General features: G+C 43.7%; 1 protein-coding gene across 1 annotated transcript in view; it reads left to right on the top strand.

Moving 5' to 3' along the window:
- Positions 1-13905, top strand: part of PPM1H (protein phosphatase, Mg2+/Mn2+ dependent 1H) — a 94683-nt gene that overhangs the window by 66049 nt on the left and 14729 nt on the right. Inside the window, exon 6 of the mRNA XM_063133944.1 lies at positions 3456-3574. Within this exon, the coding sequence (XP_062990014.1) occupies positions 3456-3574 (119 nt within the window). The remainder of the gene's footprint in view (positions 1-3455; positions 3575-13905) is intronic.

A 13905-nucleotide genomic window follows, 5' to 3' on the forward strand; every position in this document is an offset into this window, starting at 1 on the left:
CGAGACCCTGCCGCATAGGCTTACATTCTAATAAAACCATAATAAAACAATAAGGAGGGGAAGAGAAAGCAAACAGGCACTGGGTAGGGTAAAACTAACAGTATAAAGTACAAAATCAAGTTTTAAAAGCTTTAGGAAAAAGAAAAGTTTTTAGCTGAGCTTTAAAAGCTGCGGTTGAACAGTAAACTGTCCTTATTCCTCTGACAATTTCTTTCCCCCTTTCCCACTTCAGAGGTGCAGAACCTCTACCTGGGGGGCATATACAGCCCTCCTGGGTTCCCCAGATGGCCACGCCTCCTTCTCCTGGCTCCCCTCTCCCCCCCAACTGCTGATCGTTTGGTCGTTTCCCAGCTTTTGCAGGTTTTCACCCCCACTCTAAGAAGCGGAAATGCGTTTCCCAAGGCTCAGTTACTGGCAGTAAGAGCTTTAAGCTAAAACAGTCTGGTATTATTTTTTCTATTTTGCCCCCACTCCTTTTGCCTCTGGTCCACCCCCCTCTGGAATGTAACCCCTGAGAACTTCTCTGAAAGGGGATTTGGTCCCTTTATTACCGAATTCCCCACCTTACTGCCTCTTCAGACCACTACCTCATCTTCCGTTCTTAGAACCCATTGCACTCTTTGTTTTTTCCATGGGTCCCTCCTCTCCTGGACCAGACCTATCTCTGATATCAGAGAGTTTCAGCAAAACGATGCCAAGGCCTCACCCCACCACCCTTCTTTGCAGGTTAACAGAGATGTGCTTATAATATAGACGCTGTTTCAGTAAAGCCTTACACAGTTTTGAATCCTTAAATAGAAAAGAGGTGCTTATTTATTTACATTTTGTTTCTCCTTTAACAATATTACTTAGCTGCTACCAAATTTATTTTGAATTCCCATTGCAACCGCTCAATAAATGACCAAACTTTCTTCAGTGACTTACAGGTTTGAGCAGCATTTGAATAGATCTGCAAAATAGTTCTTTATGTTTACCTTAAGTATAGCAGCTTTTTTCCCAAGTTCAGGGAAGCTTAATTGCCTTGGCTTGCTCATAAGATGAAAGAGGACATCACCGTAAAAGCTGAGGGAGATAAAATGTGGTTGCGGATGCTGCATTAGCAGATCTCTGGGTAATTTTGTTTGATTGGTTTCAGGCAACAGTCTACTGTCCATAATTTCAATGAATCTACCGATACTGAGAAGTATGTAAATGGCTCTCAAGTTTTCTTTAACTTGCTCATTTGCTTCTGCCAAGCAAACCTGGGTTAGGAAGAAGCTCAAAAGCCACGAGTTCATCCCTATTGATCCAGTGATTTAGCACTGGATTTAAAGAAGTGAACACCAATTATTTATTATGGATGGTACTGTTAGGGAAATTTCCCCAAAACCAGTAGGGAAGGAATGACTCCAGACCAGTCCAGATGCAGAGGCTTTATTTTACTATGTACGTAGGAGAACAGCTTTGCCTCTAGCAAGCTGAAGGCTGAACTCTCTACCCATCATCCACATCAGCATACTTTTATACTCATCAAAGTTGCTCTGATGAAATCATACTTTTCCCTCCTCCCTCCCATGACTGATCACAAGTCCCATACATGTTCCATAAACAGAAAACCATTCTTACATAAACAATGCCATATTTTAGCAGCCTATGACCGGTACAAAATGTTGCATTCTGTTCTTTGATAAGCACCCCAAGGAGAAATTGAGAGTCCAGAGTATACCCTGACCCTTCCAAAATGCCCGTCAGGGGGATTAAGTGATAAACAATGCAGCGATGCGCCTTCATGTCTATCCCGGTTCTTAAACACAAAGCAGACGTGTTTGAGGAAAAAGCAACATGGGACCATGGCAGATAAGGAGCCAAGAGATCAGGACAGCCTTGAGCAGCCGGTAAAGAGGCTTTCTGTGTCTCCAAATTCAAAAACAAGGAGGGGAGGGAGGAAAGGGATCAGAGTATTTCTGGGTGCTTGGGCACTTTTCCACAACAGACAAGGGGTTTTAATGGGGTATTTTCAGATTTCCCTGTCAGTACCACATCACAGAACCCCCGTGTGAAGCAGTTACCACATACGTAGATGGAAAATGCAGGGTTTAAAAGGATTAAACCAAAATATAAACACTCTCTTTGCATCGGGTAGCCACCAGGGCTTCATGTACAGCATTCAAACCTTGAACAAATCCAGGTTGTGTTTGATTGTGCCACTCATCTGTTTGGGAGGCACATGGGATTGAATCCAGGCTTCCCTTCTTCCCCAACACTTTGATCAATACTGTCCAGAAAAGCTGACAGCACTGACAATCCTCACTCTCAGTAGTGCATTGTACAACGTGGTGAAATGTGGTCTGGCTCCAAAGGCCGCACCATGATGCTTTCCCACAACTTAGTGCAGTACAGATTGTATAAGCAAGTTGTCCTGAACTGTAAATAAAAGGGATGTGCTCCGCTTCTCCTCGGAGCAGAGAATCAGGAGCAAATTGGCCTGCTCCGCCTTGCCCAGAGGCGGAGTAGAAGCGAACCGGGGTCTGCTAGCTTAGAAAGAAACAAGCCATCCTTTGCTCACTCCTTGCGCCCGCCTCGCAGGGTTGGTTTGCAATGCGTTACTGCTGGCTTAGAAAGAAACAAGCCATCCTTGCCACACTTCCTTCTGCCCCCAGAAATGTCTGCTGCCTGCCTGCCTTCCCTCCCTCCTCCCCTGCCCGCCTCGCAGGGATGGTTTGTGTGTGTCTTGCTTTGACTCAGGGGATAAGTCCTTCCTGCGCTCACTTAGACTTTTTGAAGTTCCAAATAAAATTTTCAAGTGTGGAAGAAGATTATCTACTCCCCAATTCATGGCATGTTGGGATTTCCTTTGAAATGGCCCCATTGAGCTGTCTGCAGGTTTAAATCCCTGAGATACTGGGGTGTCCGATTTTCAAAAATTCCCCAAAAATCAGGGGAGGCTTGGATTGGCTTGAGTCTTGGCATGCATGTGTATACGTGCATGAGGTGTCATGGTGCCAAATTTGAGGTTTCTAACTTTAACAGAAAAAAAGTTGTAGGCTTTTTTGGATTTCATTGCAAGCCTATGGGGGGGGGGGGAAACGGAGCTCCGATCCGGATCCGGAGCTTCGCAGCGAACCGGAGCAGACTATAGGCGGAGTGGACCCAATCCAGAAGTTGCGGATCTGGAAGAGAAGTGGATCGGGGGGGGGGGGTCCGTGCACACCCCTAGTAAATAATGCAGCAGAAAGAGTATAGTCCTTGTGCAAGCCAGGAACTGTAAAGGTGGCAAAATGTGTTTGCAGTATTTCAATGGTTAGTGAAAGGGAGGGGGAAAACTGTGCCTTGTAATCATGGAGTTCAGCATTTGCTTATAATTTACACCTTTCCTTGGAAATTCTGATATAAATGCAAGAGCCCCAAGGATGATTGTTTTATGACTGTACTCTTTCATTTTTGTCTTTTTTTATTTATTAAAAAAAACCCTGTAGGCTTATATGCAGCCCCATTTGCTGGGGAATGAGTTTACGCACTTGGAGTTTCCAAGGAGGGTTCAGCGTAAGGAAGTTGGGAAAAGAATGCTTTACAGAGACTTCAACATGACTGGCTGGTAAGAATACATTAGAAAGTGCATTTAAAAAAGAACAATAAACACAGATGTGATTGTTCATTACCGTGACATAAGCGTGTCTGTTTCAAAATAGTGTTATTCATAGACTTCCTTTGGTCATCTGCATCTCAAGAGGTCTCACTTGGTCACAGATATGGAAGCTTTTTGCTGCACAAAGCTCAATGCTCCCTTGAGAAGCTGGCTGTTGGTGGTGGCATGGCTTAATGGGAGTTATTTTCCAGAAATAAGGTGTCAGGCTGTGCCCTAGAAGAGCCCTAGAACATTCCTCCCAGCTCCTATCATGGTTGCTGATGATGATATGGCTTCCTTCTCTTGTGGTGGCCATTTCCACTGCTGTCTTGCCCCAGGCCTCCTACCCTTGGGTAGGGATGTACAAGAATTTCATCATAGTTTGTGTATGACCAGAACTTGCCCCATTCACACCCCTGAATAAAGGGGCATTCTGCGGGCAAAGCTCATTCCCCAGCTTATGACACAGTTCGAAAAATACACACTGACAAAAAATCCGCTCTTCAAAAATGTGTATTTTGGGAAATGCATATTTTTACACTTTAGTAAATGAATGGAAGCTTGAGCTCCCATCCCTATTCTTGGGTTCATTTAAAGCCATCCATGAATGTTTCTCGTTACATAACAACTGGGTGATCAATTACACACTTTCCCCAGTCTCACTCTTCCATAACAAGCTCCCAGTAATAGCAGGATAAGGTGCTAGATAGTATAGGTGCCTTGAATACAGGCTATCATTGTGGGGCTTTCGATTGGTAGTCCTTGCACATTTAAAGATCTGTGCCTTTCTGGCTCTGTGATAAGGCACCTGTTTTGCATGTAAAATGCCCCATGCTCAGTTCCTGGCATCTTCCGCTAGAAGGTGATATGGAGCCTAATGTGAACAAGAGAGTAGACAAATCATCATGGTGGCTCTCTGATTATGGAATGATCTACCCACTGAGGCCCACCTGGCACCAACATTATTATCTTTTCAGTGCAAGGTGAAGACCTTCCTGTACTCCCAGGCATTTGGCAGCATTTAATCGGTTCCTAGAATTTCTTATTGTTGATTGTTAAAACTGTTTTAGCTATATATGTATGTGAAAGAGTGCTGTCTGTTTATGTGTTTGTTTGTACATTGTTCTGTTTTTTTAATGACTGGGTTCGCACAACACAACAACCTGTCATGGGTATCTAGCTGCAATTGTTGTCACGTCGTTTGAATCCAGACCACTTCCTGCAGGGTGGCTTTTTGGGGGGCAACAAGCCATCCTGACAACCCATGGCTTGTGATAGGGGTTATTTAGCCTACGATGGGTTGTCATGTCATCTGAACCTGGGAGAGCAATTTTATCGTGGGTTGCAGCATTCAGGCACAGAGCCACTCAGCAAGAGCAGCAAAAAATGCTGCCTCTCTTTCCCAGTTGTGCCCATCCATGCTGCCTCAAGCCTTCCTTGCCAGTGATTGCCCCTCCAAAGATGTCCAAATGGCACTTTAGAGGAGTTGTCACACATTCACCAACCCTATTTAAAAAACGTTTGGCCCCAGAAATTTGTGCATATTGGGCTGTAAATTATTATTACTACTACTACTACTACTAGTAGTAGCAGCAGCAGCAGCATTTTGGTCTTCTGCAAGTGTGCACTTACAGCTGTCCAATATGTATAACCTTGCCTTATCAATAACCTGTATGTTTCAGCTGTCAATGAGAGTAAAGTGCAGTGGGAAACATACAAGGAAATTGACAAGAGGAGACCCCATGTAGGCAAATTTGCAAACCAACAATGACTTGTTGGAAAAAGGGGTGAAAGTTCAGGAGAAGTAGGTACACCAAAACAGGACAATAGGCCCACTTAGCAAGGTGATCTTCTGGGTTTTAAGTGTTGAACTGACACTGGTCAGTGTCCTGCTTCCATTCAACACTTCTCCAAATCTCCAGCTACTCGAGAAAGGAAAGATCTACTGTAGTTACTGGGAAGGGGGGCAGGAAATGCAGGGAGCCTAGATCTTCTCTGAAGTAGCTGGAGAATTGAGGAAGTATTGAATGGAAGCAGGACACTGACAAAAAAAAATTACAACTCCATTGGTGCAAATTTCTGGGGCTGAGTTTTGGGAGAACAACCCATGATTGTCTGTTGGCTGTTGGGCGCATTGTAGGTTGTTCTGTGAAGAACCCACACTCCATATCTTTTCACAGGGTGTGTTGTCATTCCATGCAAACACACCCATTATGTACAATATTGCATTTTTAATGTTTTAATCTTTGTAACCTACCCAGCGAGCTTTGGCTACTGGGCAGTACAGAAGTGTAATAAATGAAATGAAAATACAGAGGAAGATGGACAAATCCTCTGACTTAGGATTGGATGCTCTTCCATTTTCCCTCTTTGATTTGGTTGGTAAAGTTCTGGTATCTGCATAAGTGGATGTGTTTAAACAGATGCCAAATAGGATATCTAACTACCAAAAAATCACATGAAAAGACAAACTCTCAAAGTTAAAACTCATTGCTATTAGTGTCGATACTGTAAGTTTCATTTAGTGTATAATGTTAATTTAAGATGTGGGGTTCTTTTATGTAGGGTTCTTTGCATCGATTACAAAAGGTGGTAGTTATGCCCAAGAGTGGCTTTCATCATGCAGTTGGTCCTTCCTGTCCTGGCTTAGCGGGAGGCATCCCCTAGTGGTAGCGAGGCTGCTGAGAGCCAGGGATATGCAACTGCCGCCTCGCTTCAAGGCTGCCATTCTTGCTGTGAGACCACGCCCTCCAAGCCTTGCCCCTCACCGCTGCTGGTGCCTTTGTTCTCCGGTTGGGAGGGGAGGGGGAAGTCACAGAGGGGAGGGAGGAAGCACTTTGAGCCTTTCCCACTGCTAACGGGCAGCTTCCTTTCACGTATTCAGGAAGATCCTGTTTTGAGCAGGACCTGTTTTGTTTCGAACAGCTGTGTCACTGCTGTTTGTGCCCTTGCATTCTGCTTAGTAATATGCTTTTGGCCCCTTTTCTTTCTTTTTAATTAATGATTTCAAAGAAAATTTCATGGGGGCTCAGAATCCTCCCCCCTATTGTGTGTGTTAAATGCCAAGCCAAGATGCAGTCAATGGGGGTGAGATGAGCCAATCTGAGCAGTTTATTTGTCCCTAATGGCTTTGCTATCAGGAGATCGGTGTTCTGTAAGATTTGGTTGTCATGGGATGCAATTATCCACCAATGGCCCTCATGTATTCCTGTTTGTGTGTATGAGGTTTATTTTGAACCAAAAAGACTGGAGTTTTCAAGGCAAACAGTAACACTTCTCCCACCAAAGTGTTTGTGTGTGTGGTGGGGAACATGAAATTTCGCATGTCCCTTTATAATCAGTGCTTCTCCCTTCATGAAATGCCACCCGTCTCCTTGGTGTGCTGCTCCTTTTTTCCTGAGAGAGCAGATCTTCAAATCCCTGAGTGTCTGGTTTTAAAAATCAACTCCTTCCTAATCTAGTTTTCCATTTTTTAAAATAAATAAATAAAATTGAGCTTGACCTTTACTTTTCTCTTGCAGCCAGATTCAAAACTGTTTTGTTTGTTTTTTAATTCCAGTTGGCAAAAATACATTCCCAGGGGTCCTCAGTAAACGCTGTGGCAGTTTGTGTGAGCTTAGCTTTGTGTAACTTTCTTCCAGTTGTGTTTAACAAATATTGTAGCTGTGGGCACTCTCTTCTTCTTTATTGTTCTGCTCAATGTCCTTTGACAGCCCAGTCAGGCAGTCTGACAGAGAAGGGGATAAGTAGATTGAGAAATGCCACAGAATGCTTTATGAAGCCGACACCAGACCTCCCCTGCCTCCTCCCCTCTCCTTTAATATAAATTGATTTATTGAATCAAGCACAGAAGCCCGGTTACCGAAACCTTAGGCTCTATCCTCCAGAGAGCCACCTAATAAAAAGAGACCCAACTGACAGTCCTCATTAGTTTTACCACAGATCCCAAGGCAGTATTTAAAGTGGCAACGTCCCTTTCCCAGACCTGGATTTATCTGCCAGCCAACGCCGGTGGGTTTAATTAGCGGACTCTTATTAGTCTGATTCACATAAGTGGTCTTCCCTGACGGTTTGACTCTGGGGCACAATGTGTAAATGGGCAGCCTGCCTGCCGTATGTTTTCACCTGCTCGCTTGCACCTTGTTACCGATCGCATGTAATTCACATGACGCCCCTACTGAAAACTCCATGTGTGTTTGTGAGCAATTATGTGTATTTTTGGTTAGGGAAACACTTGAACGTTCAGCCAAAATCATGGTTGTGTTGCTGTCCGCTAAGACTTCATCCTAACTATTTCTCACAGGCCTGCAAGGAAGCAAATTCAATTCTTAATGGTATAATTAAGTCATCCTTTCCCACCTTGATTACCTTGATAATATGTTTCATCCAAGTAATTTTGTGTGTGTGTGTGTGTGTGTGTGTGTGTGTGTTTAATTTAATGATTTATGGGGACAGCTTAGCACTCCTTTTCAGACACAGATACAATTAAAGATGACCTTGGTGCAACCACAGTATTGGTCTAAAGCTACTGACCAACAATCCGAAAGAGTGGGGACGTCCGATTTAACCAAACTCCTTTCTATGAATCCTTTTTGGTTACCAACTCCATCTATGCAGGCAAAGTATAGCTCCGTGGAACCTCTTCGGAGCCCTGTTTGGTGATGATAAATGGCTGTTCGCAACATGCATGTTCTGCATCTTTTCAAGATTTGCAGCTCTAGCTGCAGGAACAGCAGGGGAAGAGATCTGACCTGCTGCGTACAGCACATCTCCTGGCAATGACAAATGGCCCTTCTTTCCCTAAGTGCACACCGGCCAGAGGAGCAGAGAGTGGGGCAGGGCGAGCTGGAGACAGAACAGAGAAGCGTAATAGCCAGCCCCTCGCTGCAAAGGAAGGAGTAGCAATATCAGACTTCAGTAGGCAATAGGCTTCCTTTTGTGGATCTTTGCACTGTCTTATCACGAGAGATTTCTTCTTCTTTTTACCCTCCAAAGATGTTTTTTATGTTTTGATTTTTCTTTTAACATTCCTTGGAATAAGTGTGTTTAATTGCTATCTGAAGACTCCTACATTTACTTAACTCTACAGTATTCTGGAGGTCAGTGTGGTGGCATGGCTAGGCTGTATGCTGGGAAAATCCAGGTTCAAATTTATGAAGTCTTAGGACCCACCCACCCCCAAAATGAATCTACCTCATTAAAGTAGTATATGGTTTTGTGTGATTCTCTACACTGAGTTTTTATATTTTCCTCTTCCTAGTTATTGTTATAACCCCTCATCTTTTATTATTGGAAGCTTTCTTTAAATTGAAATTTTCCATTCATTTACCTAGGGCCTTTCCACACATCGTACCGAGGCCGCTTCTAAGCGACCCCAGTGCGACCCCAAACCGTTTGTCTAGCTTACCTTTGGAAGAGACGAAGAAGAGGCGTCCTTGCCGCCGCCGCCTCCACCCGCCGGCCGGCGAGGAGGGAGGTGGGTGCTGGCGGCGCCGGCAAGGACGCCTCTTCCTCATCTCTTTTACAGGCAAGCTACACAATCGTTTTCGGGGTGCACTGGGGGCAGATGGAAGCACCCTGAGTACGACGTGTGGATGTGCCCTAGAGATCCTTTGAACATAATTTTTTAATTTATTTTAGTAGAAACTAAAGTCTTGATCTTGAAGCCAAATTGCTTCAGAATCCTAAGTCTTGGCCTTTTCTCTTTTTGTTTGGTAAACTGAAGGAAACATATTTGTGTGTGTTGTCAGAATATAGGTGCACAAATAAAGATTGATTCAATAGGGAAATCAAAAGCCCATGATCCTGGGAAGAGAAAGTACATCCAGGACATGAGGAGTACAACTAAAATGATATCATTTGTTATGAATGTTGGTCATTATGTCACAATAAAGAAGTAAGAACGATCATTTGTGTCACTCTTGTATCTGAAGATGTATCTGCTGTTCAGATTTAGCCCTCTTAGCTGTGTCATATAAGGGAGAGGTGTTTCTCAGCAGACATCCTCTTTGACATTACTATGGATTCTGCGAGACGCATTCAGATGCTTGGTGGCTTTCTTTGGCACTCTGAAAAATACCAACCCATCACTCCCTTGGCCTGCCTGCTAAATGTGCTGTCTTTGACCACAACAGAGTGTGGAGAACAGCAATCCCATACTCTCTCTACATCAACAGCTAAATGGGACATCCTACCTAGTCAGACTTCCTTATTCAAGAATTGAAGCATTTACATTGCTATAGAAAGTATATTGTTATGAACTTGGATTATGGCTCACAGCCCATGAAAAGGGACCACCAATATGTCTGTCCTAAAAAGTAGAAATCAACTGGTTCTTCAAAGGGGATGGCCTTAACTCACATTTTCAATTAAAATAGAACATTGAAACCCCTCTCTTTTGCTTCTAAATGTACCCTTTCTGTTTAAAGCACTTGAAAGGTGCAATAACTCCAATCCTGTTTTACTCAGTCTCTCTATTGAGCCTTTCCCCTTTTGTACTGGAGATGCTTTCTTAATTTTATTGCATGTTCAATATGTGTTTAAACTTCACACCAACTTCTTAAAATGAACCGTGCAAAAGCAACATTTATCCTCCACAATGGAAGTCAGCTCACTCATCCTGGTGCGTTCTGTAAGACACTCTCCCTGGCCTTGCTTCTTTTCCCTCTGTGGTTTCTTCCTTCTAAGAAAGAAATTGCATTTGGATTTTGAAGAGGTATATAAACAAGGAAGTGCTGCTGCTAAGGACTTTAAAGAAAGAAGAAACAGTACACCTTTAAAATAGATCTATAGACATTCTGTCAAAGGAAATTAGAGGCAAGTCTCTATTTATTTTCCCCTACCATTTTACTAAAACATTAGTGTCTCCAACCTACCCATTACTTTCATTTTTACATAAATATACTACCCATGTGTGTTTTAGTTACTAGTACACCCTTCTGAACATTCATGTAGACACAACTCACAGGAACTTTAGGGAACATAAGTTGTGGTGATAGGAACTAGCTTGGTTACTTCAAGCATATTAGACAAGTTTATGAAGGACTAGCTGATATACCTGGCATTGCTCGGCCCCCCTAAGATATATAGAAACATAGAATAGTAGAGTTGAAAGGGGCCTATAAGGCCATCAAGTCCAACCCCCTGCTCAATGCAGGAATTCACCTTAAAGCATCCCTGACAGATGGTTGTCCTGCTACCTCTTGAATACCTTTAGTGTGGAAGAGCCCACAACCTCCCTAGGTAATTGGTTCCATTGTCATACTGCTATAACAGGAAGTTTTTCCTGATGTCCAGCCAGAATCTGATTTCCTATAATTTGAGCCCATTATTCCATGTTCTGCACTCTGGGATATCGAGAAGAGATCCTGGCCCTCCTCTGTGTGACAACTTTTCAAGTACTTGAAGACTGCTATCAAGGAAGCCAGATTCCAGCTGGACATCAGGAAAAACTTCCTGACTGTTAGAGCAGTGCGACGGTGGAATCAGTTACCTAGGGAGGTTGTGGGCTCTCCCACACTAGAGGCATTCAAAAGGCAGCTGGACAACCATCTGTCAGGGATGCTTTAGGGTGGATTCCTGCATTGAGCAGGGGGTTGGACTCAATGGCCTTGTAGGCCCCTTCCAACTCTGCTATTCTATGATTCTATGTGTCCCCTCAATCTTCTCTTCTCCAGGCTACATTGTACAACCAGACCTATCAGCATGCCAAATTTCAAATTTCTGACTCATCTGGAAGTGGCTAAACATTTCCAGACACAGATCGCACACACATACTTTCTGCTTTATAGGTAGAGATTAGGACTCAATGGCTATTTGTCCTACAGGCCAAAAAGAGGGGGGAAAGGGAATAGTTATTCTGGTTGATAGATTCTCTTCTAAATGGCTATTTCCATCATCACCTGCTTATCAGTTTTCTACAGTTATTCTGCTAAGCAATGCTAGGAGTCTAGTATTGGGCTACTTAGACCTTTGATTGGTCAAGCAAGGCAGTCCTAATTTTCTAATGTAAAGAATTGTGCTGTCTTCCACTCACCATCTGATGCTGCTCAAAAATTGGCCATAACCTTCACATGATTGTTGAGAGTTAGAAAATACTTGCAAGTCCTATGTGCCCACAACAGAAGTGAAGGCCTGTGCAAGTGTTACCTAAAAATAGGTAATGCAACATGTTAACAGGGACAGGGTCATCCCACATAGCTGTGCCCTTGATGTCACATGTGTCACTTAGTTTCACCCCACCTCTGCGTGTATAGCTGTAGAGGATTTTACATGATTTGGCACCCTTACGCCAGCCTTCCCCAACCTGGTGCTCTCCAGATGTTTCGAACTACAACCCCAGCATTGCTAACGATTGGCCATGCTGGCTGGGGCTGGTAGGAGTTGAAGTGCAAAACGTCTGGGACACATCAAGTTGGAGAAGACTGCCACATACAATTGGGTTTCTGAATCACATGAATCCCCTGCAGACCTCCACACTGTACGCATGGGGTGAAGCCATCAGGCCTATGTGACATCAGGGCCGGGGCTATGTGGTGTGGTCCTGTCCCTTCTCATCTGTTGTGTTCTAGTTAATTCCTACGTAGGGCCTCTTAATACTGACCTCTGCATTTACATCTGGAATAGGCCCCTCAATCACTATCATTTGTTTTGTTCCAAGAGTCTTCCAACCACCCCGATTTTGAGCAATATATTCACATTGACCTGGTTTGCATGATCATTGTGGGTTAAACAAGCCAAGTTCGCCATGGGCTGTTGTTCGGTTATTTGAGGGTTGTTTCCCCCTCCAACACATCATGCTTTCTGGGTTTGGACACCATGACAAGCCACAGCTGGGGGTGGGTGATTAGGCAAATAATTGGGCTTGTTTATTCCATGGTAGTCATGCAAACCAGCCCAATGACTTGTTTTTATGTGTGCTTCATTTAAACCTAGGCCATAGCTAGACCTAAGGTTTATCCCTGGATCGTCCAGGGGTCAAACCTGTTCATCTAGGTGACACACAGGGGATCCAGTGCTCAGGCAGGGGATCCAGTGATCCCAGGATAAACCTTAGGTCTAGCTGTGGCCCAAGTGTTTAAAGTTACTTTTATGGTGTTTTAATGTTTAAGACACAGTTTAAGAAACAGTACAACAAAATGTGAAGGAATATACACTGATGCCTAATCCTATATTGCGATACACACAGTTGAGCAGGTGGTGTTATTCTTCCTCCAAATTAAGAGATAAAGCCTACATACAGATGGTATGCATAGTATCTGTAGGGGAAGGGCCATGTCTGGCACTAGATTTAAAACTTCTTTGGGGCAGTTTGTCACTAGGGAAGAATAGCACAGCCTGGTATGTTTACATTTGGAGGTGTTACCATACTTTACTCAAGATGGGGCCAATAGGCGGTCCTTCTGTGGCTTGGAGTATCCGCTGCTGCTATGCTTTTTAATTTGGGGGTGTCCTTTTGAGGTTTAGGAACTGTTTGGTCTTCCTTCCTAAACTGCTGAATGCTGTTATTTTCAGTTTCAATTTGAATCTAAATGCAAATGTGCACATAGTTTTATCCTTTAATGAGTGCTCCTGTAGAGTGCAGCAAATGCTGGGTGGAATGTGGGGTGTGCAGGGGGAGAGGGAAGGAGCAACTTTAGAAAGTACAGCATTGTCATTTATTTGATGCTGCCTTTGCTTTGAAAAAAGCGATTCTTATGCAATGGCAGAATTTTGAGATGACTCAAGGCCATCAGCCATATTACAGCCTCGCCTTTACTGCGGTTTCTGTCATGCTTTGGCAGCCGCTGATTTCTTTCAGAGGCAGCGGTTAGAAAATAAAGCAAAAACTGGGGAGCTGCCACTTCGCTGTGATTTTGTTTGCTGCTGTTGGGTTGAATGGCTCTATCCAGAGGTGGCAGGCTGGCAGGCTTTGAAAGGTTCTTCCTCTTCTGTGTGTCTGTCTTTATGGAATGGCAGCAGTGGCATAGTATATTTTATGTACCGCTCTCTCCCTATACATGACCTGGATAGTATATACACAGTTTTATTGCGTAAAGTCAAGAGAAATGGACCAGAAGGTGATAGTTGTGTAAAAGAAGTATGGTGTGTGTGTGTGTGTGTGTGTGTGTGCCTGCACACATGTGGATGTGTTACAGGGTAGGTGCATGAAACAATGCTGCCCTGCTTATTTTGCCTTCTTTTCTGCAATCCCTGGACTGTTACCTAGAAAAAGAATGACTTTTTCTTGACAGGTCTAGTTTTGCTAATGACTCAGGGAAGACAAATCATTAGCCAAGCTAAAAAGATGCACCAGAGGCTAA

This window comes from Elgaria multicarinata, chromosome 9 (assembly GCF_023053635.1).
Source record: "Elgaria multicarinata webbii isolate HBS135686 ecotype San Diego chromosome 9, rElgMul1.1.pri, whole genome shotgun sequence".
Classification (NCBI taxonomy): Eukaryota; Metazoa; Chordata; class Lepidosauria; order Squamata; family Anguidae; genus Elgaria; species Elgaria multicarinata.